This window comes from Ammospiza caudacuta, chromosome 5 (assembly GCF_027887145.1).
Source record: "Ammospiza caudacuta isolate bAmmCau1 chromosome 5, bAmmCau1.pri, whole genome shotgun sequence".
Classification (NCBI taxonomy): domain Eukaryota; kingdom Metazoa; phylum Chordata; class Aves; order Passeriformes; family Passerellidae; genus Ammospiza; species Ammospiza caudacuta.
The window spans coordinates 71602903-71630338 of record NC_080597.1 but is presented as its reverse complement, the minus strand read 5'-3'; the positions used below and the strand labels follow the sequence as shown (position 1 = coordinate 71630338).

General features: G+C 43.5%; 1 protein-coding gene across 4 annotated transcripts in view; it reads left to right on the top strand.

Annotated features, from left to right (window-relative positions):
- CAMK1D (calcium/calmodulin dependent protein kinase ID) overlaps positions 1-27436 on the top strand; it is a 221597-nt gene that overhangs the window by 183628 nt on the left and 10533 nt on the right. For all 4 annotated transcript variants that reach the window (XM_058804568.1, XM_058804567.1, XM_058804566.1 and 1 more), the window contains exons 6-10: positions 6588-6663; positions 15398-15510; positions 17860-17938; positions 25409-25496; positions 26652-26790. In XM_058804568.1, coding sequence (XP_058660551.1) covers positions 6588-6663; positions 15398-15510; positions 17860-17938; positions 25409-25496; positions 26652-26790 — 495 coding nt within the window. The remainder of the gene's footprint in view (positions 1-6587; positions 6664-15397; positions 15511-17859; positions 17939-25408; positions 25497-26651; positions 26791-27436) is intronic.

Sequence of the window (27436 nt, the reverse complement as noted above, 5' to 3'; positions counted from 1 at the left end):
GACTCTACCTGAAATGTGCATGGCCAATGGGACATTAGGACTTCAACTTTTAAAGCTCTGCCTTGCAGATTAAATTACTGTCAAGATTCTGAGTTCTTATTTTTTCAGGAGTTTTGTCAGAGATTTTGGCCCTGTGATGAAAAGCTGATGGTTCAGATAATTTAACCCAATTATCTGAGCCACTTTTGTTAAGAGGCCAATCTAAATGTTTGCTTACTGAAAAGGGGATCTGATAATACAGCCTCTTCTAAGAAGGTCTTACATTTTCTTATTGCTTACCATTCTTATCCCCATTTCTTATGGAAAGAGTCTGGGATTCTTTCTGATGAGCAGGGACTAGACTGATGAACTGAGTAGTCTGATGAGCTGGGACTAGACACCCAACTTCCAGATAGCAGCTGAATTGGGAAAGGTGAGGCAAGGTGAGCCTTGTGTGGCTCATTTCACCCCAAATGAGGTGTGAGGAGTGACCTGCTTGGGTCTGAACGGTGAAAAACACTTTTTTTTAAAATTTTAAAAGTTTAATAATAGTAAAATGGTTATAAAAAATAGGAATACGATTAGTGTAATAATAATTTGGAGAATTTTAATTAGGACAACATGAGAGAATAAAGACAAAGAGTTACGAATGTCTGGGTACCTTTTCTGGGCAAAATAAGCCCAAAAAAGGACACACGTTAACAAAGGATTAACCCTTAAAAACAGCAGCCTGTTACATATTCATACACCTCGTACATGGTGCATAAATTCCATTAAATACAGGATTCTCTCAGGTCATCATCAGCTTCCTCCTCTGAATCCTAACAGCGCCTTTGAGGCAGGAAGTTGTTTCTTCTGATAAGAGAGCAATAAATTCTCTTTCTTTTAAAGATTCAGGTGTCCTGTGGCTGCTATCTCACTGTGAGTCCTTCCTTTAAAAAAAGTATCCTACATAGCATAGTTTCTATTTTAACATTTTGTTATAACCTAAAACTATATTTAACACATTAAAGAGAATACAGCATCACTTTCTAACACAGCACATATAATATTCATTTTAATATCTGCCAAAAGCCAATCATAAAATATGCATTTTTCACATGAACCCATTGTTCAATGTGGAAAAGAAGTGGTGTTTTCAAAACCCTGAGTGATGTGTGTGATTATGGGCAAGATCCCAAGAAGCCATTAGTGATTTATAATTTTGAATATCATGGATTTAGGCTGGTCAGCTCTGGGCCTTACATAATAACTCAGTTTTGGTGTAAGAGCTGCTCAAACCTGCCTGAGAATGAGCCATCCCTGAGGTGTGTCCAGCTGGACACCCACCAGGAGGTGACTCCAGTCACTCAGCAAATTCTTCTGAAGAGATTTTGGATGTTTGGGAATTGGGTCTCACTAAATGGCTTTCCATGAGAAATAATCCCTCAAAAGCTTTGGTTATTTCTGCAGATGGAACTTAGATCTCAAGACACTTGAAAAGTTATTAAAAAATCTTAGAAAACCTGTCTGAGGCAATCTGCTCTCGTTTTGCAGAAACACTGAATTATGAGCTGTGTTTGTGGCTGACTAATATGTTAATCCTACTGAGATTAAAAATTCTTGCTCCGAGTCCCAGTCCTCTTCAAGTAAAATTTTCTTGTACTGCCTTGCCATACAAATTTGGCTGGATTCTGGATGTGTGGCTGGTCCTGGTATACTCCACCTCACTCCCTGTTTTCATTTTCTGTAGTGCTTTTAACAAAGGTCATTTCACAGCTTTCATCTCTGCTCTGCCATAAATCCAGCAGTTTCAGACCTCACCAAAGCCACTGTTCCTCTCAGCCCTGTGCAAGACCACAGCATTTAAGTAAGGAATAGATTTCCACATTGAATTTTAACCTATTTGGTATCCTTTGAATCCAAGGCTGGAAAATATTCAGTAAGCCCTCAGAATATCCTTATTAGCCATAAACTACTTCAGGAGCCTTTAGGCAGAACCATGAGTAATCAAGTAAAAATAAAGCATGGGAATCACTCTGAACAGGGTTTGCTCAGGCAGAAGCACCTGACAGGGCAATTTCTCAGCTCTGTTGCCAAATCCTGACAAAGACTTATGTTACCCTCTGCTGAGCATAAACTGCATTATTACCCATGGCAGATATCGAAATCTGACTCAGCAATGTGAAATAAGAATGACAGGAGCACAGAGAGTCAGCAATACTGCACTGAAATCCTGCTCTCCTTCAGAAAAAGCCTCAAACTTCACAGCCTTGGCTGACCAGAACAAGATGAACACTGGAGGAATGTGTGAAAAAATGAAATAAGTTGTTTTCACCCCAGGATTCAGTGGAAGAAGGGTTCCGCTCCTGGTGAAGCTGTTTCATGTGCATGTCAGCCTGTTTGCACTGTGAGGAGGGTACTTGGCAGGTTTTTGACTTCAGGAGAGGGGCTGGGTTGGCCCTTCGTGTGAAGAGCAGGCACCCTCATGACTTGTGCAGTGTGAACAACAGGCTTAGAGTATCAGAGCAATCCCCATCACCTGAGCTCTTTGCAGGAACATGGATTGCAGTTTTTGGCATCCAGCAGCTGCATTTTTAGGGGGTTTATTAGCATAGCTGTGCTCTCTGAGGGCAATGGCATAGTGTTCTGAAAGGGCTCCAAATGTTCTGGTCTGCACCTTTTCTTAAAACCTCCATTTGAAACAAGACCTAGAATTTTTTCTCTTATTAAAAGCAAAATATAACTCAGCCAAAAAGAAGTTAACTGTAAGACAGCAGGGGAAGAACATCTTCGTGTACCTGAGGATTGCTGCTGAGGATTGTTTTGTTTTGTTGGCCAGTTGGGTCCAAGCTGTGTCTTGACTGTCTCAGAATGTCAGGGGTTTTTCTTTAGTACCTTTTGTATAGTGTTTGAAACAAGCCTTCAAACTTTTTCTCTTATTAAAAGAAAAACATAACAAAAGAAAAAAAATAAAGCTAACTATAAGACAGCAGGATCATCTGGAGAAGCACATCTTAATGTATCTGAAGGTGGAATGCCTTGTACCTGGCACTGTGGCAATGCTGATTCAGCCTGAAGCACCTTCCTGGATGCGAAGGAAGGGTCCAGGTTTGCTCCATTGGGTGTGACTGTGGCCACAGCTCTCTTCACAGAGAGCAGCAGGCACAACTCCCCAAGGATTTTTCCTGGGAAGGCAGTGAGAAGCACAGAGAGAAGAGGAGAAAACAATTCTTATCTCTATTCAGTGCTCCTGTTGTTTTGCACCTGTGGAATGTTTTATGGAGATTGTTTGCCCAAAGTGATTGGTCAATTGGATCCTGCTGAGGGCTGTTTTGTTTCCTTGGCCAGTTGGGTCCAAGCTGTGTCCTGACTGTCTCAGACAGTCATGGGTTTTTCTTTAGTATCTTTTGTATAGTTATAGTATAGTATTAATGTAATATAGTATTATATATAGTATATATAATACTATATTACATTATATATATATAATATTTTGATATATAAAATTTATATTTATATATTATATTTTATTATTCTATGTATTATATATTACATATTATATGTATATATTTATACATATTATATGTATTCTATATTATATTATTTTGTTATATATTTTATTATTATATATGTTTTATTTATATAATATATATTTATATATATTTTAATATATTGTATTCTATATTATGTATTGTATTTTTAGTGTTAATAAAGCAATTGTTCGGCATTCTGAGTCATGGAATCACAGCACATTATTCCCAGCATCAGGGGCTCCCTGCATACCATAGGTGGCTACTGCTTATGGTTTGAGCCCAGAGTGATTCCCTGGGGATATGTGACAGTGGAAGCCATTGCTCAGCTGGCATCTCCCCAGCTCCAGAAATGGGAGATTTGGCTTTCCCCTTCTCCTTTCTGCTGTTTTGTCTCCCCAGCCGTCTGTGTTGATCCTTTAGTGCTGTCAGCTCCTGGATTTTCTTCGTTGTATCTCCTGCTTTTGCCTCTTGGCACTGATCTGCCTTCATTCCTGAGAGCTTCTCTGACTTGTTTTTCAGCTCATTAAATATTTCCATTTTTCTGTACATCAGAGACAGATGATGCTGAGTTGTGTCCTCCTGTTCCTCTCTGCTCATTGGAACAAAAATCAAAAGCAGCCATTTGGCCTTAAAAGAAGTATTTAAACCTCCTACCTTTCTTTGTTAATGCTTACCCTGTGTTGTTCTTACCTCTTTCAGAGCTGCCATCCAGAGCAGCAGCTATCAGTGCTCTTCACTCCTTCAAAACAGAGAGAAATGCCCCAGCACAGCTTTGATGTGTTAAGAGGGAAAATCTTTATATAGTTCACATCCCCTCACTTCAGAATTGTTTTCTGTTATGTTAATGTGGCATATCTGTATAATGTCAGGAGCTCACTGGTGCTCAGCAGCAATTTGCATAATATTTTCTTTAGGAGCTATGAAATGTGTAATGTTTACCAATCTTGAAAGTTATGTAAACAGGCACAGACAAAGGCAGAAGAGAACATGAATAAAATACTGGGAATTTGGAAGGGCTGGAGAGTTGGGAGACATCTAAGCACATAAAGACAGGAGAAAATTAACTCCCTTCGTTCTCATATTTTGTCACAAAATTTGATTACAAGAGATGGAACAAAACAGGAAACTGTCTCATTTCTTATGCAGTGGTCCCAGTTTCCAGTTCACATTCAGTGGTTCCAATTTGCTGAATGACTTGAAAATTGGAGAAGTATTTAACCTGTGCTGCAGATTGGGACATATCCCAGTCTTCAAGAGTCTTCATAATGTGGTTGGCACTTATAATTTTACCCACATTCCCCTGAATTTTCTTCAGTTCTGCAGCATGTCCCTGGTGAAATATAACCCATTTCCATCATTGTTCTGCTTGTGGAAATGCAGATGCCCTCACCTGCCTTGTGCCCTCTCTTCCTCCAGTCCTCCCTATGAGCCCTCATGCCACAGCATTGGAAAGTCTTTTTTTATTCTCATTATCTCTTCTTGTTCCATACCTTGCTGTAAGTATTTGCCTTGGGGTTTTTTTGGTTGGATTGTCTGGATTAAGAAGATAAGACTTTAAAGAGTCCTACCAGTACAGCAGAGGATAGATAGCTACTAAAAGTGAGGTTCAAGCTTTAATATATCTCTGTGTTTCACAATTTGTTTTTTGCTCTTCTTCAAGTAACTAAGTGCTTTGGAGCTGGTGAGACTCCCAGCAGAGGAATGTGTAACTCCCAAGAAATATTTTTGTTGGGATTTGTCACTTCATTACTTTTTTCCAGCATTTGACCTCCAAATCACTCAAAGGAAATACTGTACTTTTTAAAACCCAGTATGGCAAGTCTGCTTTAGGAATGCTACAATTAGTGATTTCTTGCATTATTGTGGACATTTTGCTTTGAAAAAGGCAAAAGCTTCTTTACATGAAAAAGATTAGGGTCACAGGGGTTTAAAATTTAGATTTAAGCATTTGCACTGCAAGGTCTCAACAGGGACCCAAACAAAAAAAATGCACCTTTTTAAGTCTCAGTAGTATAAGATAGTAAAGCAGATCCACAAGGAGTTTAAATAAATTCCCAGGCTCTTGCTTCTAGCAAAATTAAGGCTATGATGGTTGTATAGAGGCAGGAGGCTCAGTTCCTTTGTGCACATGTCCAATTCCTGTAGCTTTTCATTTCTCCCTCTGAGCTGTCTGTGTTCCCAGAGGCAGAAGGACAAATGGCTCCCTCTGACTCTGACGTCCAGCAGGCTTTGGAAGGCAGCTGCTGCAAGAAGTGGTGGCTGCTCTCCTTCCTCTCCTGCAGATGTAGCTTATCTCCTCCTTGACTCTCTGCCCTTTCTGAGCTGCCTCTGGAGCTGCCCTCTCTGGCAGAGCAGAGCTGTGATGCTGTCAGGGAGAATCTGCATCTCTGCACCGCTGCAAAGCTCGGCCTCATTTCCCTCCTAAACAGGGAGGCAATGGCCCTCTGCCTCTCACGCATTTTTCTGTGCTTTGTTTTGTTTTCTGTGCCTGGAGACAAAAAAAAAAAAGTGAATTTGCTCTACTTTCGGAGTCATTCTTTCTCATGAGGATATGACCTTCAAAAACCTCAGGACACATTTGCAAACACAAGGGTGTGGTGGTGTTTGCAGGGGTCCCAGGATGAGGGAAGAGATGAGAATGTTGACTCCATGTTTCAGAAGGCTGATTTGTTATTTTATGATATATATTATGTTAAAAGAAAATGATATATTAAAACTGTACTAAAAGAATAGATTTCATCAGAAGGCTATCAAGGAATAGAAAGGAATGGGATGACAAAAGCTTGTGACTCTCAGAGAGTCTGACCCAGCTGACTGTGATTGGCCATTAATTAGAAACAACCAGCATGGACCAAAGATGCACCTGTTGCATTCCACAGCAGCAGATAATCAATGTTTTTCTTTTCCTCTGAGGCTTCTCAGGAGAAAAAATCCTGGCAAAGGGATTTTTCAGAAAATATCGTGGCAACACAAGGGTTATGTTTGGAGAGCAAAACAAGGTCTAGGAGGTCTCCAAGTCTCAGAGTCCTACCTTTTGACCATATTCAAATGTCTGGCCTTATAACACGTGCTTGTTTGGCTTTTTATTTTCAGCTCCTGAAGTGCTGGCCCAGAAGCCCTACAGCAAAGCCGTGGACTGCTGGTCCATCGGGGTCATCGCCTACATCCTGTGAGTACTGCTGGAGTCCCCAGTGCTGGCACCTGCAGCTTGCTCTCCCACCATGGAGTTACCTGCTCAGCCTGGGGCAAAGCAACTCACCCCTGACACTTGTGATGCAGGGTAGAATGTACCCTGGACACCTCCTCCTTGGTTTCTGTGGTTGAGATGACTTCTGAGGTATTAGAAAGTCTTTTATTCCCAGCCTTGGGACCAAAGAAAAAGTTGAGATTCATCAGTTTTGCTTTTTAAGGTTGTTTATTCTTTCTTATTTATTACATTCTTTCTCTGCCCTGCTGAGATCTATCCAACAGGTTGGGTTGTGGCACAGCACCTGCCCTTGGGGTGGTGTTAGCTTTTTATACTAAGAACTACGTGTATTTTATTTACAAGAATTTTCCAATACTTATTACCTATGTTAGACAGTCTGTCTCTACTCTAAACCAATCCAAAAGTGTCACCATCACAGCAGAAGATGGAGGACAAGAAGAACAGGACACGCCCAGATTTTTCTATTTTGCCTCTTGAACCCCATTCTAAAACCCAAAAATTCTACTTTTTCATCTTATGACAAATTAACTATCATTCTACTCAAACTCTTGTGGCTTGTAAATCTTCACACAAAGTTGGTAATTGTTTCCATGGGTTAAAATCGAAGGCACAGGTGTTTTTGACTCTTGCCAGGGTCTTGAATTACCCAGGGCAGCCAGAGCAATGTCCTGGGTCCTGACAACCTCCCAGCTGCATAAAGGCTGAAATTTGAGCAAAAGTGGTAGGAAATGGACTAGTACTCTTCAGCTGTCAAAATCCTTGCTCTCATCAGAACTACACTGTGTGCAGTAATGTGGGCTTGTCCAGGTTGTGACATTATTGAAGTTATTGTTGTTCCCTGCTCAGATTGGCTTTGAGAAGAAACTAATCTGGCTGTGTCCACTGAGCTGCCACAGAAACAAATGTCTTTTCCTGACAGCATTACCACTGCTTTATTTTTTTTACTTTTCCCTTTTACACAACTGTCACAACTGTTATACAAGACTGAAGAAAAAAGCAGCTCCAATAAGGCACAGCATTAAAGCATTCCTACTTAGTTCCCTTTTTCCTTATGCAGACATTTCAAGGCTTGTCAACATGAATAACTTTTTGATGGTGCTGTAGAACTATTTTTGCCAGGACATACCTCATTGCTGTGCTGTCCTCTCTGTACAATGTTCATTCTTTACATTTGCTTTACATTTGCATTACATTTGCATAATATATATGCTCCCCAAAACAAGGAGGTTTTATATTAAATAGTATAGGAAGGCGGCTTGGTTTATTGCACGTGTTTATTTATTGAAACCAAAATCCTGTCTGAAAACATTAATTTTATGACTGTCTATTTTGAAAACTTGTTGAGTACAAAACTTACATGGGAATGGATTTCTCTTGGAGCAGTCATCAATAGCAGGATGCAAAAAGCTTTTGCTAAACAAAGCAAAAAATCAGCAGTGCTTTGACTTTGGTTCAAAGCCCACTGGGACCTACTACAGCAGTGAGGAGAGCACAGATGTGCCAAAATACCTTGAAGGCTGCTTCACAAGCCATTCCCTAGTGCTCTTTTAGATGAGGATGGTGTGTGCTGACTCAAATTTACCTTTTTTCACAAGCAAATCTGATAATGGTAGTCCTAAGGGTTGGGATTTTTGACATTGTCAGTCCTTGCCAGCCATGGCAGGACACAGTTGGATTTTTCTGATGCTCTTTTAGAACTTAGCTGAATACCAGCTTCAGGGAGTGGGAGAAGGAGGATGCAGGTGGGAGATAGCACCACTCTGCCTCACATCCAGGCTCATCTGCTGCCTGGGTTCAATTTATTCAGTTTATATCCACCATGAAAATATGTGTGCATCCACAGCCTAGGGGAGGGCTGGGAGCTGTTGCTTGTGGCCTGCCTGGAGATAAACTTGGCTCTGCTTTCCTCCAGGTTGTCAGTCCCATGTCCCTATGGCTCATGCACCAAAGGTCTCTTGTGCTGGCAGACCTGTGCTCTTATTTCACTTGTTGCTGGGGAATAGGGGTGAGACACTGCTGGGCAATGTGTCCTCCACACCCACTTTATGAGCACTGCTTCAACAGGTGGAAGGTTTTAATCTCCTCCATAATCTTCCCCCTTCCTAAGCAAGGCTGCTCTTTCTGCAAGGTTCAGCTCTGTTTCCTGCTCTGTTTTCCAAATCAGCATGTGCTCAGCTTGTCGGGCAAATTTAAATTCCCTATTCACTACACAGGGAATTCCCAGCCCAGAAGGCTTAAATCATCTCAGTAAGAATGAGCCTCTATGAATTCCTGTTTGCAGGACAAGGAAACCTTTTCAGGCTTTCTGTGCTTCAGGTAATAAGGTCTTGATTTGTATTTTGTACTGCCCAAATAAGTGGCAATAACACATTGCTGTAGAAGGAGCCTGTTAATGTCTTTGCCAGATTGTTACAGCTTGGGTGGGATTGGGTAGGAGACCAAAGCAGCTCTTTCAATGTGTAAGCCACATCCTCCAGCTCCTGTGGCAGTGAGCAGCACTCCTGGGCTCCCTTTGGTCAGCCCCCCACAGCCCCTGGCATCAGGGGCTCTGTGCACTCCCAGGTCACTGGGCACCCCAGCCCAGCCTGAGTGGATGCAAACAGCTATTTCACCAGGGTGGGCTGTTCAGTTGCCTACATTTGGACATTTAGGGCCATGCTGGGGGGTCCAGGGCAGCCACATGGGTTTGGAAAATATAACAGATTGCAGAGCCCTTCCATCTGCCTCTGCAGATGGAAGCCCAAGACCATGGGGCAGGTCAAACAGCACCAGATGCTCGTGCTGAGGTGACTGGATCACACCCTGCTCCCTGCTAAGAGCCCTGCTCCCACAGTGTGGATTCATCTGCTTTTGGTACATTTACATCACTCTCCAGCCTCCCTTGATCCCTCTCTGCTGAGTGCAATGTGATCTGAGAAACCCAGCCCACACCTCACGTGTCCTAGCCTTGGTCTGGATCTCATCCTTGCTTCCAGGAATAGCCAGAAGCTGCAGATGTGGTGTCTTAAGAAAGTGAATGTCTGGAATACAGTAAAAAGAGAGGGAGGAGGAGGGTCCCTCCCTAAGCTGGAGGGAATTGTCCCTGGTGGGGTGTCTGGTACAGCCAGTGATGGGCATGGGTTGAACAGGCAGCTTTGTGGCCTTAGCAATGCCACACCATCAGAGGCAGCAGTGGCAGCTCCCAGAGTGACATGGCACTGAGATGCCACAAGGACCTGGTGAAATGCTGGGAGTTATTAGCTGAGCAGGAGTTATTAGCCCCAATATGTAGCTGCACCCATTTGGATTTGCCATTTCCAGCTCCACAGTCAGCACAGCCGGAGTCACTTGCACATGCCCAAACCAGCTGGAGATGCATTTTTACATATGGCAATCCAAGCAGCATGTCCTGCTTCATCTCCTCACCTCTCCCACAGATCCTCACTGCCACTCTGGACAGACTGTTGTCATTTAAGAAGATGGAAACTCAAAGGAAACCAGCACAAAATCAGGCATAAATTAAAGATGCTTTGAGCTAATATTACTGCAAGTGGTTTGAGTGCCTCCAGACCCAAGCTCAGTCTCACTTGAGAGCCCTCAGTTCATGACACTGGAAGAACAAACTGTTTCTGAGGCACTGATGCTGTAGAGAAATATTTGTTTCCGTGATCTGCAAGGATGTCTTGGGACAGAATAATTCTGTTTCAGTGCCAGTCTCCAATGCTTCTCCTTAATGACAGCCAGATTGCAGAGGCTGCACCAATGGAGTTTTTATCAAAACCTGTTTTGCATGAGAAGTCATTATTCACAAAAACTAATTTTAGAGCCTGAAATTTCCTGTTATTCCAGTTGCAGTATTTCTCAATTTGAAACAGCCTCACTGTTGAGCCTGGCCTTCCACTTATCACAAGGTAGTTTTGATTGTGTGTCCAGCTTTAAAATATAAAGCAGAAGAAGAGCAAGAGACTTCAGTGGATTCCCAGCAGCTGGATTTGGGGCCTTTCTGGGTCAGATAAGGGATTACAAAAGCTTGGGGAAAATACTGATCACATGCATACCTTATATAGAGAAGATTAGGTTAATTTATGCAAAAAATAGAAAATCATGTTTTGAAGCTGGAAAAGAACCTGAGGGCACAGGATGCTCTGCCTCAGCCCCTGGTTATTCATAGTCTTCTGCAATAGGTCAAACACATTTTGTCTTGAATTTTCTTCTGTTTCCAGTCACTGTTTGGACAGAGAGTTACTGGTTTGTTATTTTTTATAAAAAATTACCTATCTGTAGATAAATCTTGGATCAAACTTTCACATTTTGCTGCTGAACTGCTTTTGACTCTCAAGTAGATGTGCATGAATCATCAGTGCTGTTTGTATGGAAGGATTAACCAGGGGCAGTGCAAAGTATTTTGTGCCAAAAGAAGTTTCCACCATCACCTAGGAGTCATCCATTGGGAAAAAGTGGTCAGTCATCTTTCCTGCTTTGTTAAGGAAAAAAGTGAGGAATAACTTACTTGCTCAGCCCTGGAAGGAGAATCAAGGTGGCAGAGGACACAGCATTTTGGGTTGCTCAGGAAAACTCAGCTAACATTGGGAAAACAGCCCCAAATGATCATTCCTCATTGCTTGCTTCTTAATTTGTGTGTGATCCCCTCTGCTGATGTGTCCTTGTCCACAGCTTTGTTGGGGCACCAGTGTCAGCCAATATGAGGGACTGTTCCCAAAATACACAGAAGAAATACATGTGTTTAATCCCTATAAATAGCACTTGGATGACTCCCCACACCATCCATCTCAGGTCTTTGAGCAGCTACTGAATTATTTGTTCTAATCTAACTGTAAAATTGTTTTTAAAACTAACCCTGGGGCCTCTTGTGTTACAGACTGGACACTGACCATGTGAATTCTTTAGTCTTTAGTATGACCCCCAATATGAAATGGGATCTGCAGGGGTTTGCTTTCTCTGCCTAGTGAAGACAAAGTGTTCCTGCTATGCCTCTTGTGCTCTCAGGATCACTTTTAGAAATTACTTCTGGAAATGTCTTTCTCTTGTACATCCACCTGTGTTCTTCTTATCTGCATCCCATTATTTTTAAGGCAAGACTGGGAATAGGAATTTAGGGGAAAATCTGTTGCTTATGTGATAGGGTTGCTAAAAAATTCTGAAAACCTTTTATTTGGTGAAACTGCAAGAAAATGATGACAGCTAATAGCTGTCTGAAACTCCCCCAGGACAGTGCTGGAGTTTTTCACATTGAAGACAGAGGAGTTATTTTTGCATTTCTGCATATCTGAAGAAAAGCAGCAGAACCTCTGATAGTGAGGTCATTTTATTCACACAGAAATGTCCCAGCAGATGGAAATGAAGCCGGTGGGATTTTGATTCTGTAAGAATTAACCAAAAAACTCATTATGGACTTTGGAAAGTGGCCCAGTTGCTGGAAGTCCAGCAATATTTCCTCCAGCCATAAAATTCAAGATAGGCTGATTTGCTGGGGCTTTCCCATCCCTTCTGCAAAGCCAATAATGTTAAACCTTAAGTTACACTAAAACTTCCTAAGCTCTGTTTTTAAGGGAAAGAACAGCAAGGCTGTACATAAAATATTTGTATTTTAGCTCTCAACCCATCAGGCTGCCCCAGTGTTCCCCTCCCACATTCCACCTCTTGTGCCCTACAGGGCTTGCTCCCTTCTCACCTGCTTTCTGCTGTAGGTCCTCACTGATTTGTCTCCCAGAGGAACATCCTTGCATCCCCCTGTGCAGGAGGTTCATCCCATCCCTGGCCAAGCCAGGATCAGCCCCTGGGCTCACTCAGCTCTCAGGTGAGGGCTGATTTGGGGGGATCTCCCTGCCCATGACCTGTAGTAGCAATGAATGCTTCTCATTCTCTTCCTAGCAAGGGGAAAGCTGTGCCAAAAGAGACTTTTGTCTGCCCTGTGCCCAGCTCCTGGCAGTTCTGGTGCCTTCCTGCATGACCCTTTCTCTCCTTGTGCCTCCACATGGGCTGCAGTGACCTCCTGGACTGATTCCCCTGCCCTGTACATACTCCAGCCATGCAAGAAGATTTTAATCTCCCCCATAATCTGAAAGGCTCTGGAGAGGCTGGGGTTCTTGTTTGGACTCATATCTCTGTGCTCTCCCCTTGCAGGGTTGTTGCCCTCCAGCTCTGTGCTGCTTAGCACTTCACTCCCACCTTTTGCTGCCACAAGTGTGCATAAATCACAGCAGTCCCAACTTGTGCTCTTGTACCTCTGCCAAGGTAATTAGTACAGTGCACATTTGAAGAGAGTTATTTCTCTCTCCAGAGCAGCCTGCCAGTGCCCCAGCATGCACAGCACTGTCTGCTTGCCTTCAAATGCTTTATCAGAGCACTTTGGGCTTGTCTAAGGAAAGTGCTGAGGAAGGCAAGAAATTAATGAAGGGCTGTCAGGCTCCTTAAATGCAGCTCTCTGAGTCTCACAGGGAGGAGGGGACAGAGCAATGGCTTCAAGTGGATCTTTTTTTTCTTCTTTCTTTTTTTCTTTTTTCTTTTTTCATTTTTTTTTTCTTTTTCTTTCTTTTTCTCACTTTTTTTTTTTTTTTTCTTTTTTTCTTTTTTTTCTTTTTCTCCAACCTGGGAATCTCCACCCCAGTGCTCATCCTGCCAGTTGCAGCACTGCTGTTGTCAGCTCCATCATTTCCCCTCAGTAAAGCACCCAAAATCTTGAGGGTTGTGATGAAAGAGGAGGAAGGAGAAAATCAGTTGATGTGCATCCCACCCCAAGACTGTGGGATGTGAGCACTGATAATTATTACACTAAAAGAAGTAATTTATAATTTCTTCACAGATACCAGTAGAGCTGGACACTGATTGTGGATCCAATCTCTTCATTAAGCCACCACATGTTTTTCCTCTGTTGTCTGTGTACATAGTGGCTTTTTGGCATTTGCTAAATTTAGTATTTTTAGGGACTCTTCTCATACACCACCTGCACCATGGGGGTTCCAACAGGAGCACCCAGCCTCACGCACCAGCAGGTGCCCATTAAATGGGTACACAGTCATGCTCTGGACATACACACTTGTCTGGCAGTAGGTGATCTTCCTGCTTTGATAATGGCATTCATCCAGTGGCACACAAATGAGGACTGGCTCATCTCTCTGAGATAAAGAAAGAGATTTCTGGTTCAGCTGAACCACAGTGGGTTCATCATCATGCTGCAAATGTCAGTGGAGTTGTCCCAGGTCAGCGTGGCTGTGACGCAGATCAACATCTCAGTATTTAAATTATTTATCAAGCACACTGGCTCTTCAGAGCTAACAAAACATTGCTCCTTTCACCCTCAGGTGTTGAGTTGGTTCAAATAACCTCCAGGGCAGCCGGCTGCCTTTGGGTTATAAATAACTTAAGTATTCATTTCTTGCAGTTTCTACTGCTGTTTCTGAGCTAGATCTACAGTCTGTTTGTAATTGCTCTCTCCAATTAAATGCTTTATGGAGGTTGATTGACTCTGAGTTTAAAATAAACTGTAGGAAAAATATCATTTCAATACCAGCAAAGCATGTGGAAGAATGATTTAGACCACAGATCAGTGATAAGAGGAAAAAAATGTATCATCTCTACACAGAGGCAGGAAGGGCTGTTTAACTGTGAGCAGGATGGGTTTGCTAAAACTTTGGGCCAGCCTCAGAGGTAAATCTGGCACTTTGCAACAATGGGGTTAAAACTTGAAGAAGGGCTGTCTCTGCTGGCATGTCTGTGCAGAGTGGGACAGAATGCTGCCTGCAGCACCAGCTGGGTGTGAGGGATCTCTGACACACGAGTTTTATCACTGTACTTGTTTAATTCAGTGCTAGATGTGCTTTTCCCACATCCAGCCCTGCCTCAGCATCGTGGCTGTCCTGCTCTGCAGCACTGGGGGGGTGCACCCTGAATGGATTAGCTCAAACCAGGCAAATAATGCTCAATGTCCTGCTTGGTTTTCTTGGTTCTCTCTTTTTTTTTTTTTTTTTTCCCTTGGGTTTTTTTTGGGCTAGGTTTTCTAAGAAGTCTGGCTATAAACACTGAGAACCAGGACAGGACTCTTGTCAGCCTCAGGCAAGGCAGGCAATTGGATGTGGTCAGCAAAATCACCTGCAGGAGTGAGAAAGGGAGAGGCTGTCCCTGTGTCTGCAGCAGCAGCAGGGCCCTGTGCAGCCCTTGCAAGCTCTGCTGCAGAGGTGCATGGGCTCCTGGGCATCCTCCTCACTGTGCCTGGGGACACAGAGCCCAGCACATCCTGCAGGTGCATTGTGTCCTCTGCCTGAAAGCTCTGCAGGGCTCCTTGCCCTGCTCTGCACCAGGACTTCTGGATGTGCTGAGGGGTTAGAGGGGCTGATGCTCTGTGGATGCAGGGTTTAGCTCATGAAATCTCCTCTTAGGAAAGGATGGCAGGGATCATGTCTGTGTAATAAAACCATTCCTCTGGTTAAACACTCAAAAGCATGTAGAGAGAGGCCAGGATATCTGAGGGGTCAACAGCACCAGGCTTCCCGGCAGAATTCTGCCTTGTCCAGGGCAGTGCCAATCTCCAGAAATGGCCTTCCATATTCCTGAAGAAACTTCTCTCATGGTAGCACTTGCCTGCTTGAAAACTTACTGGGACAAGAGTTTCTCCTTCTTCTCCCTCCCTCCTTCCTTCTTACCTTCTGGGCAGAGATGGCTCCAGTGGTCACCTCTCTCTTTTCCTGCTCTCCACCAGGCTCTGTGGATATCCCCCTTTCTATGATGAAAACGACTCCAAGCTCTTTGAGCAGATCCTTAAGGCAGAGTATGAGTTTGACTCTCCATACTGGGATGACATCTCAGAGTCTGGTAAGTAGCTACTGCTCTTTAAATTTAAATGCAACGACCATGCATGCGACTGTGCCTATTGCATGCATCCCCCCAGGCATGAAATGCACCCTGCATCATGTGCAGAGATCCTTTTGACTGAACACCAGTGGGAATGTGCATTTCTTTTGGCTCAAATAGTCATGGGAGTTTGTTTCTGCAGCAGACAAATTAGGTCTGTCAGTCACACAAAAAGCACTAAAACATAGCTCAAGCAGCAGATAAAGATGGCAGAAGATTGTCCCAAGAAGAAAAAGCAGCTTAATTTCTTCATTGTGTCCTAATGAAAAGCAGATTGTTAATGTGCCATTAATAGTAAGGTGGCAAATGAGTTTGGCTCTGTTGCTGGCACTTCACTGCAGCTCCAAAGCAAGTCCTCAGTCTGTGCAGCAAAAAACCCAAGAAATTAATGGCTTGCAAATGAGGCAGGTGAGCAGATCCAGACACTGGAAGGACTGTCCATGTGGGTGATGTTACTCATCTAGTGCAGGGGACATTTAACTCATAGTACCCACCTGCCCCTACTCCAGTGAGCCTGGCAGAGGGGCAGATACCCCACATGTGTTACAGGCAGGTGTTCCAAGGGCTTCTGGCTCCAGTGTGGGTCTGTGTCTAGGGGTGACAGCAGAGGACTTGCACCTGCATGTGTCCCTGACACACTGTTTAGCCTCAAAAAGGTCACCCAAGCTCAGTGTCCTTGCTCTTTCCAACCCAGGGAAACATCTGCTACTTCATGCAGAAGAAGAAATGAATTCTAGGAATATTCCATCATGTAAAAATATCCCTATAAATACAGTTTTCTGATTGATTAGTGCTACTGATTGAGGCAGCAGAGATAAAAATTGAGTGTTTTTTATTATAAAGATGATTATGTATTCTGTTATCTCCACACAGAGAGCAACATTTTATGCTGCTTACATCTGCAGTCCAGATATCATTGTGATGGATTGCTCAAAAATAGATGTGATGAGAAGTTTTTTTAAACTAATAAGGATTTTCAGAGAAAATATGAAGGTCTGCTGGCAGACCCTTCTTTCTCATGAGGGAAAGTCCATCACCTAAATCAGCACAAAGATTTTCCTGCCATATTTGGCTTTGCTGTGGCTCCTTCAGCTGCACTGTCCTGAAGCTGCTGGACGCACGCCACGCTGCAATCTCCCTTCCTTCCATTGTGATGTTGATTAAAAACACACTGCCTCCTGCTCCAGGGAGTCCATTTGCCTTGCTCAATTCCTCCTATATAGGTGTCCTGGTTCAGAGTTAATTTTGGAGAGAACCCCCAAAGGGGCTCCTCTAGGAAAGCAGATTCAATTGGCCCCTCCCCACAACCGGTTCGGGAGAAAATACCTCCTTGGAGAAAAGTGGGAAAAACCTGTTTATTAAACAATAAAACCTAAACTATATCAAATAATAAAACCCCTTGCTGCTCCAAAAGAGATGACAAACTGAGAAAGTCCCTCCCTGGGTTGCAGCTCAGCTCACTCAGTCTCTGGTCAGTCTCTCAGTGCTGGAAATGTCGCAGGCCAGGCCCGGCCCGGTGGGCCTCAGGTGGGAGCTGCTGGTGCTCCCCTGGGTGTTCAGGCCAGAGCAGGGTTCAAGAGGTCCAAAGAAAAGGGAAAAAAGTAAAAAAAAGTCCAGGGAACTTCTTTGCCTCAGCTAGCTAAAACTAACTAAAAGCAAAGGAGAGCTCTGTCCTGCTGTCTGTCCGTCCGCAGACAGCACAGTCCAGGAGCAGGAATGTGGAGGAGTGAGTGCAGTGTCTGAAAACAAACTGCTGCTTCTTCTCTCCCCCCTTCACTCTGCAACAAGGGTTAAAGGTGCAAAACTTATTATTCAGCATAAACAGAACAAGGTGATTGGGGATAAAAGCATCATGTAGTCAACCCAGAACAATAGGCAACATGTCCTCACATCTGTCCATGTGCTTGGGATGAGCAATATGAAGCTCCTCTTACTGTGGCATCTGACCTCCTCCCTCTCCCCTGGCTGACCAACACATCCAGTGCATGTGGCCACATTCACACCACTAAGATGATGCTGGCCAGGGACCCAGAGCTGTGCACTGCTGACTCTGAATTATCCATCCCACTCCTACATGTACCTTCAGCAGTAGATGCCGTCAGCTTTAATCTGGTACACTAAATAGTTTGGGTTTGGTCCTAAGTCACTTTGGTTCTATCTATAATAAATGACAAAGGACCCAGGGCTGCTTTCTTGTGCTGTGGCCAGATGGCACTTGGTAGCCTGATCAGTGCTATTGAAAGTGGCAGCAGAACTGGGCATCAACTCCATTGCTTTCAATCATTTTCTCTTTTTTTTTTTTTTTTTCAGCTAAAGACTTCATTCGGAATTTGATGGAGAAGGACCCCAATAAAAGATACACCTGTGAGCAAGCAGCACGGCACCCTTGGTAAGCAGTGCTCTGAGAAACCCTCAGGACACAGAGCACCTTTTTACATTCCTGCATGGAAGTGGTTTTTCTGTCACACATTGTACTGACCTCTGCTACATAACACTGAGCCTTTATTCTTACAACCCCTGCCTTTGTCCTCCAGATTTTCCTGGAAAACTGTAATGGACTTTAATCTCATGCACCAACCTGTGTAAGGATTAGTAAAATGCTGAATTATGTATGGTGACTGTAGTGCAGCAGTGGGATGTGCCAAAATGATTAAAGTGCTTAAAGTCAAATGATCCTTTTGCATATGAGTGACTTCATCAACATTTCCCAAGGTTTGTGTAGCTGGAGCAAGGGTGACTCATGTACTTCTGACCAGCCCTGAGTGACTGAGAGCAGCATCCCACACTACCAGCTGCACCCACACATGGGCTCTGAATCTCTTTTAGGGTAGGGAATATTATATAAGCAAGGTGAGGTATCATTTTTGTTGTTACAATAGCTGCAACAGAAAAGAGTTAATGGCATAACATTTTCACCCCAGGTGTGCATTACACTCTGTTTTTATGCTGTCAAAATTGCCCCAAATGCCACTTCCTTTTGCATTGTCTGTGCAACAAAAAGGAAATTTGAGACATGAAATCCCACTTTTGTGAGATGAAAAAAAAAAAATCCCAGACTGGTTCTAAATGATACTGACCTGAGCCTCAGGAAATTAAACAAGTCAGTATTAGGAATACAGAATAAACAATGAGAATGCAGCTCCCAGCAGGGAGTGAGGTGACCATTTGTACAACTCAGAGACAGATTTTCCAAAGCCTTACATCCAAGATACACAAAATGTAAGCATCCAGCTTCTGGCCCTGCTACATCTGTTTTGGTGGCTGGAGTGCAACAAAGAAACGTGGCACTTGTAACACACACAGCTTCTGGGCCCTCTAAAAGGAACAAAATGATAAAAAGTGTTTTCATTCCTTTTTTGTGTGTGGTTTTATTTTTTTTCTTTTGCATGTCATGGCCAAGGGCCAATGGAAACTCACAGGCTGCTACATAATTCGTACTATTTTCCACAGAATCCAATTTTCCATTTAAAAACAACCCCCAAAAAGGTTTTTTCCCCATTTCTGTGGCAGAGGGTCATCTTCTGCCAGGCTGACTTTGCCATTCAGTGGTTCATTTTCAAGACTTCTGACACAGCACAGCTCAGGGTCAGCCTTTGAAATGTCAGACATGCAAATGGCACTGCAGAATGGAGGCTGAAAATATTCAACATAATGGCACTCCACACCCTGAATCCACCTCCCTTTGACTCAGGGAGAGTGTATGCCAGGGGATTAGAGGACAAAAAGGAAAAGCATGGAGGTTTCCAAAGCTATGGATGGCTTCAGACCTGCCTCTGTCCTCCCCATGAGCAGCTTTCCATGCCTCATTCCCCCTTGCTCTGAGAGCTCCCTGTAACATGGACACTGCAGTTATGGACCTCTCTGCAGAGATGGGCAGTGATTTTTTATTTTTGGAGGCTTTGAATCCTGTAGTGACGATTGCCTTTTTGGATAATCCTGGCTGCTCACCCAGATATTGTTTTGGAGTTAGTGGTAGGATCTCCTTTTGCCAAAGCATTGCTCAAGGAGCATTTTCCTCCCAGACTCCTTATGTCAGGAAATAGTGAGGGTTTTGCTGTTTCTTTTCTCATTCTAACCATACCATCTGTGGCAGTGACATCCTTTCCTTCTCCTGGAAGGGAGGGAAGGCTTTTTCAGTGCAGGAGGAAGAGAGTTCTGTGCTTTGTCTCGGTGGTCAGCTGTGTCCTTCTCTCAACCTGGGCATATTTAAGTTTCCAGCAGCTCCAGGCCTGAGTTCCTCTCCCTCATGGTTGCATTCAGTGTTGCAGCAGCTGCAGACAGGGGTGCACATGTGCAGCCAGCAGAGAGAGGCCACCACAGCTTTTCGATCATGCCACAGCCCCTTTTCAGCTGAGCATAGATTTCACATCCCCCCAGCAACATCACCTTCCACAGTGATGCCAAGAGAGCATCTGCTCTGTGAGTTATCACAGGACAAAGGTACCTGAAGCTCTTGGCTCAGTGGGAAGGGATGATCAGAGCAGGTTGAAGTGGTCCCATAAATTATATGCTTTTGCAGAGTGTTTGCACTGCAAGCAGCCCTTGATGGCTGCTCATAAAAGGTATTTTTTTCTTGTCTGCACAAGCAACATAACTGGAGAAGCATCTTTGAACCCTAGAGTTCTCATGAAGCAAAATCCTGATTCCACTGAGGCTAATGGGAGTTTTGCCAGACTTCAGTGAGATTTTGGGTTTGTCTCCTTGTTTCATCAGCAGAGCACAGGCCTCCCTGGGTCACTGCTGCTGTGCAAATGGCAGATAATTAATAGATATGTGGTGAGGTCAATCCATGTGGTAACATCTTCCACCTTTCCCTTTTTCTTCCTCCTGTGAATTCTTCCTGTGCAGTTTCAGATCATTGAGATCTTCGCAAATTAGGATGAAATCTATCACATCATGAATAATTAACTCATATTTTATAATCTGATTGTGCTAAAAGTAGATAACTGTGTATGACATGGCTACCTGGCCATGAAATTTTGTTGTTTCAATATGCAGTATTTGTGAAGAACAAACTGATTCTAAAACACACCTTTTATTTTAATCACAGTGTTTTCACTAAATCCTTCCAAACAGGGCTTGCAGGAACTGAATCTTGCAAGATAATACATTTGTGCCTTTAAGGTTAATAATATCTTTGAATTTTGGGAAGCTGCTCCAGAACAGACAGCTATTTGCATGACTAAATGTTTGCACAGCATCAGACCCTAAAAAAAGTCAATACTTCTTCTCAATGGCCCACTTTTCTGCAGTGTATCTGCTCACCACATGCCTGCATTTATGTGATGTCTGGCTATTTATAATCAAATGGCCTTGGTAGGGGGATGGTGTGTTAAACTCAGAGCTGGCAGAAAAGGAGGCTAATAATTGCAGTGAAGTATGACAGCAGAAACAGTACAATATGTGAGACTTGTTGGTGTAATGAGTCCACCCCTGCGTGTCCATTTATTCAGATTTCTCCAGTTTAATATACAGGTGACTTATGCTTTCCCCTGGAAAAGTTATTTATTTTATAATATATCTTTCAGTGAGGTTTGCACTGTTTATGGGGTGTTGCAAAGGTGCAATGTTCTGCTTAGCTTTTCCCACTGTGACTTTTCAAAAAGGACATGGAAAATGAAGGTAACAAAAGAATGGGGTGATTTTGCTGCAGCTTGATACATTTTAATGTTTTCCTGGCTCATATTAAAGACAGCAATTAAGTTTATTAAATATATTGCCATGTCAGAGCCCACATCCTGTTTAGGGCAGTGGCTCAGTCTGCAGTGATTAGGGGGGAGCAGCAGAAACCTGAGGACCTGGTTTTTCCAGCTATAGACTTACAGAAACATAGAATATCCTGAGGTGGAAGGGACCCTCAAGGATTATCAAAATGTGCTCCCCATCAGGTCAAACTAGGTCCTGAAGAGCTAAATTCAGCCTCCAGGCTTGGATCAGAGGGAAAGAGAACAGAGCTCAGAGGGCGAGGACAAAGTCCAGCAGCTAGGAAGCTAATACAGAACTTAGAAGGGCTGCCATGAATTTATTTACTCCATCATGCATTAACCAAGTGAACCTAAATGGGATTTAAAGCTGTGTGCTGAAGGCACTTACAGCATCACAGGCAATTTGGGGCATCTAAATTAAAGGATGATGGATTAATGGCCTCCATGTAGAGATTGTAAATACAGAGACTGTAGAAGGAGAAGGAGCTTGTGGCACCAGTTGGACCCCCAGTGTCTGCAGGTAGGAGTGTGATCCTGGCTGTGCCAAGGGAGAAAGGATCCTTGGGATGTGCCAGCATCCAGCCACACCCACCCTGAGGAATCACAAAGCTCTGGCAAGGGCTGAGCCTCTGCAAATTGTGACCATGACTCCAAGTGTTTATCGTGTGCCAGAGAGCACAAGCCAGATAATAATTTCCACCCAGGGAAAGGACATGGTTTACAAAGAGCTCAGCTCTCAGACAATATTGTTTGAAGTGTGAAAAGGCCTTCCTGAAGGGAATTGCTGATGTTTACAACATTAAATCAAACTCTTATCGAGTTCATCCCCACACTCTATTTATTTTGGAACACACTGATACAGTGTGTGTGTATTTATATACATGCATGGATGTGTGTGTGTGTGTACATATAGAAGAGTTATGATCCCTCAGCATTATCCATTACAGCTAACTCCATGTTTCCTGTCATCATACTCAGGAGTATTTCCAAGCACTTTTTGGCCAGCACAGCATTTGAGTTGGCTGCCTTCAGAAGCAAGGTTCAGAAAATAATGGTAGATGAAAGGCTCTGCCTGCCATTGTGGGCAGGGAGGATGAGAGAGACATTTGCTTGCAGCATGCTAAGGAAGAACTGTCCAAAAGGAAATTTGCTGGTTTTGTCTGTGTTGGAGGTTCCTCTCAAAGCTTAGAAGTGGTATGGCCAGATAAATTGGTGTGATAAGTTTGAAGTCAGCTAGAGAGGTAAAATAAATTAGATACTATGAAATAATATTTGATCATTAGATTAGATTCCTCTCATGTGCAGGATTAGATTTGTTCTGGTTATTCATGAGAAATACCCTCTTTAATTTCAGTGGATGTGTTTGGAATGGGGAGAAATCATTCTTGGTCTCTTTTCTGTGCATTGAGACAGTTCTGTATTTACAACTGGATGTAAAACCAGCTTCAACATGAATTTCCCCAAAGCATTGTTAGGATGCAGCTGCTCTCAGGCGCTGCAAAAATGGGAATGCTGAGAGAAAATCCAGATATCACTTAGACTAATCAGTCCTTGCTTGGTTCTGGGTGATGCTCAGCAGGATAACAGATTATGCACTATTCTGATTTGTTTAATTTTATTTTTGTGTATGTATGTGGTAGGTAGAAGCAATGTCTTTTACTGGGCCAAGTAGAACAGTTGGTAAAAAAAAACTTCAGAGCTGACATAGTTAACTTCAAAGTTAACTGCAAAGCCAGAAACTATTGTTCAGGACTAGATAAGCATCAGTCTGATTAGCTCAAGTTGATTGCAGTTTCTCAGTGAAAATTGAGCTGATTTCTAGAGGCAAAGTATATGTTGTGCTAGAGAGCGAGGGAGAAAGAAAGAAAAAAAAGAAAGATATGAAGGTGTTTTTGTCCTAAAAGGAAAAATGAGATGGTTTGTAGCCTGTGGACTTGGAGAGTTAAGGAAATGTGGAAGGGAAATAATTATAAATGCCCTAAAACCACTATCTATTAGTTTCATTCTTTCTCTTCTTAGCAAGGGAACTAAAGTTCATTATTAAATATATATGGTATAGATGTGAGGATGCTCATGATAGCCAGTAGATCCACCAGGGTCTGTGCTGAGCCTGGCAATATTCACTGTGCAGGACAGAGGATGGAACAGTGAACATGATGCTTTATCCCCAGATAGTGCCTCACAAAGATTTTGGTCACCTGGCCCCAGTGGGAAATCCAGGAAACCCAACTTGCCTTGCTGTCAGTGGGAAAGGTGATCAGAAGGAGTAATCTTCAAAGAAAGATCTGAAGATCATCCAGTTTTCAGCCAAACACCTCTCTCTATCAACAGCACAAGCACCCAAAGAGAGGAGGTGAGGTGCCATTTGGGAGCTGTGCTTTGCCCATCCTTCTGTCTGCTTGAGGCAGAGTTTCCATGGCAGTGAGGGCCCTTCCCAGCTGGGTGAGCCCTGCTCCTCCTGCCCTCAATCCTGCTGGCTCCAGCACTCCTGAATAACACAACAGAGATGAGCTCAGTTACAGCAGGGTGGGACTGATGGGTCTCCATTCTTGGGACGAGGGTTTAGTCCTTCCTCCCAAGGGTAAGGCATTCCTCTCATCTCTCTGGTGAAGATCCTGGGAGATTGTTGTCAGCTGGAAGGAGGGCAGCAGTTTGGAGAAGGCTCAGCACTTCTCAGATATGCCAATGACATGAAGGCAGAAAAAGCAGCATGTCCTTAGAAGAGCAGTTTGGAATGATCTGGGCAAAGTGAAAGGGGTGTCTCCAACACAGGGACACATAAATGGAAGCAGCAGGCTGGGGTATGTAAGCAGAGTTTTTTCTTTTAAAAGCAGAAAGCAATGCTGCCATTCTGCTGCCTTAGTTGGAAAACTGAGAAAGTTTGGGTGCTGCCCTCGAAGGAAGATGGGGACTAGTTGGAGAAAGTCCAGAGGAGCTCACTAGATCAGAGGATTAGAAAACGTGAGTTATGAAGAAACAGGGAAACTCTGTTTAGTCTAGAGAAGAGAAGACTGAGAGAAGTCATGATAACAGGCTTCAAATATGTGAAAGGATGCTTCAAAGACAAAGGGAATAAACTATTTTCCGTGTCTTCTAGGAGGTAGTGAGGCACTGGAATAGGATGGCTGAGGAGTCTCCATCTTTCCAAGATCTTTAGGGACTGGTTTGTCAAATATTTGTCAAAATTATTTTGGCAGAGCTGGGGTGGGCAGAAGGACTTGATGACTGCTGAGTCCTCCAGACTTTCTGATTATCCTGCTGGAGCTCCTCAGACTGGAAGACTCTGGTCCTGGTGGATTATTAAATTTCTTATAATTTTTTATTGCTAATTCACATTGTTTTTCTACACAGTGGCTAAGAAATTTTCTGAAAGTATCACATACAACATAGAAGGCAATCTTTGCCTTCTTGCATCACCTAATTAGACAGCACTAATTACCCCAGCACATGGCCCAACATCAGTTCACTGATATTCCAACAGATCTCATGCCTTGAGGAGTTAAATTAATCAATAAAATCCCCTTGAAATAACAGAGTTTAATGAAGATTTGAATGTATCTTAATCTGTTAAAGAAACTATACAAGATCAATCAATTATTTTAGGTTAAGTATTGCTCAACTTAAGCTCTTTGTGCAGCCTGTGCTGCTTCAATGAGTGTCCATGACTCTGCTTTGCTGTAAGTCTACATTAATCTTGATGAATGACTACTTACATTGCAGGGTGGCAGGAAAATCTCCAGTGCAAACAGAAATCAGACAGGTTGGAGTGGCTCTGGAAGCTTCTGCATAGCTGAGGCTAAAAGTAGTCTCAGCCTGTTGATGTTAAATATTTGGATGTAAAGGAAAAAAAAAAAGGTAGAATGTTTTCATCTGGGGCTGTAATGGTGATAGAAAGCAGCCATGCACCAACAAAATCAGCCCATACCTCTTTGTAGCTGCCAGACTTACAAACATTATCTACACTGGCTTTTATTGCCCCAGATTTTCCACTGCAGCTGCCAGCAGAGCCAGCCACGGGCAGTCTGAGCCCATCTGTGAATGAAATCATTGTCACTGCAGGTGCAGTCACACCTGGGAGCAGGTGTGGGGGAAAAGTAAGAGTGTTCAAGGGGAGGAAAAGATCTCTTAAAATGTGTCTGCTCTGTCCATTTCAGGATTGCTGGAGACACAGCACTCAACAAAAACATCCACGAGTCGGTCAGCGCTCAGATCCGGAAGAACTTTGCAAAAAGCAAATGGAGAGTAAGTGACCTGTCCTGAGGGGTGACACTGACACTGGCACTGACACTAACACTGACTCACAGCTCTGCCATACAGACATCCCTGCAGCAGGGCAGTGCTTTTGTGGCCCAAAACTGTGGTCAAAATGGTTGGTCCAGGCTTAGGTTACATCACTCTCTTATACAGGGTGGTGTTTGCCAAGTACCAAATGTAAAAAGTGTGAGAAATGGGGCCAGGGTTGCTCACAGCTAAAGCACCCGGGGTTTTTGGTGGAGTGGGGTCAGCACCACACAGGGACACAAAGAAATGTGTGTTGGGGCAGGAATGGGTTTGTCAAATATGACTTTCTTGTATCTCAGAATCTCTGCTTGTCAGAGTGACTCTGAGATACGTACAGGCCTCTTTTCCCAGCCCGGCAGTTGAAGAAGGAATCAGGATTTTTCTGTTCTTGTTCTCAAGGTTGTTTATTATTTCTTATCTGTAACATTTAACATTCTTTCTCTGACCTGCTGAGGTCTGTCTGGCAGGTCGGGTTGAGGCACACTGGCTGCACTCAGAGGCAATGTTGTCTTTTTATACTAAAAACTACATGTACATTATTTACCATAACTTCCCAATACCTATCACCTATGTTAGACAGTGAGCTTCTACTCTAAACTAATCTAAAAGTGCCAACATCACAATAGAAGATGGAGGCCAAGAAGAAGAAGGAGAAAGACTGGACACACCCAGATTCCTCCATCTTGTGACCCTGAGCCCCATTCTAAAAACCCCAAAAATCTATTTATTTTTCACTTTGTGATAAACTGTTATTTTACTTAAACTCTCTTGACTTGTAATTCTTCATATAATGTTGGTAATTGTTTTTTCCAAGGGCTAAATCAAAGGCACAGGGGTCTTGGGCTCTGTGCCAAGGTCTCTGAGCCCCCTGGGCAGGGGCTTGAGTTCTCTAGGGCAGTCAGAGGAATTTCGTGGTAGGCTGCTGCATCCCAGCTAAGCACTAGGACAACAAAGGTTTGATAATGCACTTCCTAGTTTAAAATCCATTAAAAAAATTTGAAAGATAACAGGCTTATTCCCATTCTGACACTCTGAGCAGCCAGGAGAGGATCACGAGCAACCCTTCTGCCTCCAGTTGTTTTCATTCTCCCTTTCCTCCCCGCTGTTTTCCTGCAGCAAGCGTTCAACGCCACGGCGGTGGTGCGGCACATGCGGCGGCTGCACCTGGGCAGCAGCCTGGACAGCGCCAGCGCCAGCGTCTCCAGCACCCTCAGCCTGGCCACGCCGCTCCCCGACACGGCCACGCGCAAAGATTGTGAGTAGCCAACATCCTGGGAAAACCCAGAAAATCCACGGGATCCCCGTTTTCCCCCCGACCCCCCAGGCTGCAGTCCTCGCTGCTCGTAGGTTTGGCTTTGTGCAAGCAGGTGGTTAAAATAAGGATTTGAAACACGCCATCATTTTTTGGCTGGCCAGAAATATTATGTTGCGATTTCTAGAGAAAAAAAAAATATATGTTTTAGTTCGGTGATTTCTGGGAGAAAATCACAGTTTCTTGTGGAGAAAAAGGGCTTTTGCTTGGGAAAAAGACCCAGACCCCCACAGCAACTACAAAGTTTTGTATTTGGTTGAAATTTGAAAAAGTTTACTCAAACTGTTTAAGTTTGGGTTTACAGTATTATGATAGGACATTTTTCTGTAAAAATTGCCTTACTTTCCATTTCCATGGAGAAGACTGATCCTGCCAGTCAGACCCAGCTTCTCTCTTAAGAAGCTGGGTCCAAGTTAAGCTCCTGCACAAAGAGGTTCATTTGTTTGAGCAGGATTCAAACTCTGCACCACTATGGGACTTCACCCTCTGCCATGTTTGTTTCATGCTGTAATTGATATTTGCAAGCTGCCCACTGGACTCAGATGTTTGGGATACATATTTTTTGTGAATGCTAGGGAAGGGGACATGA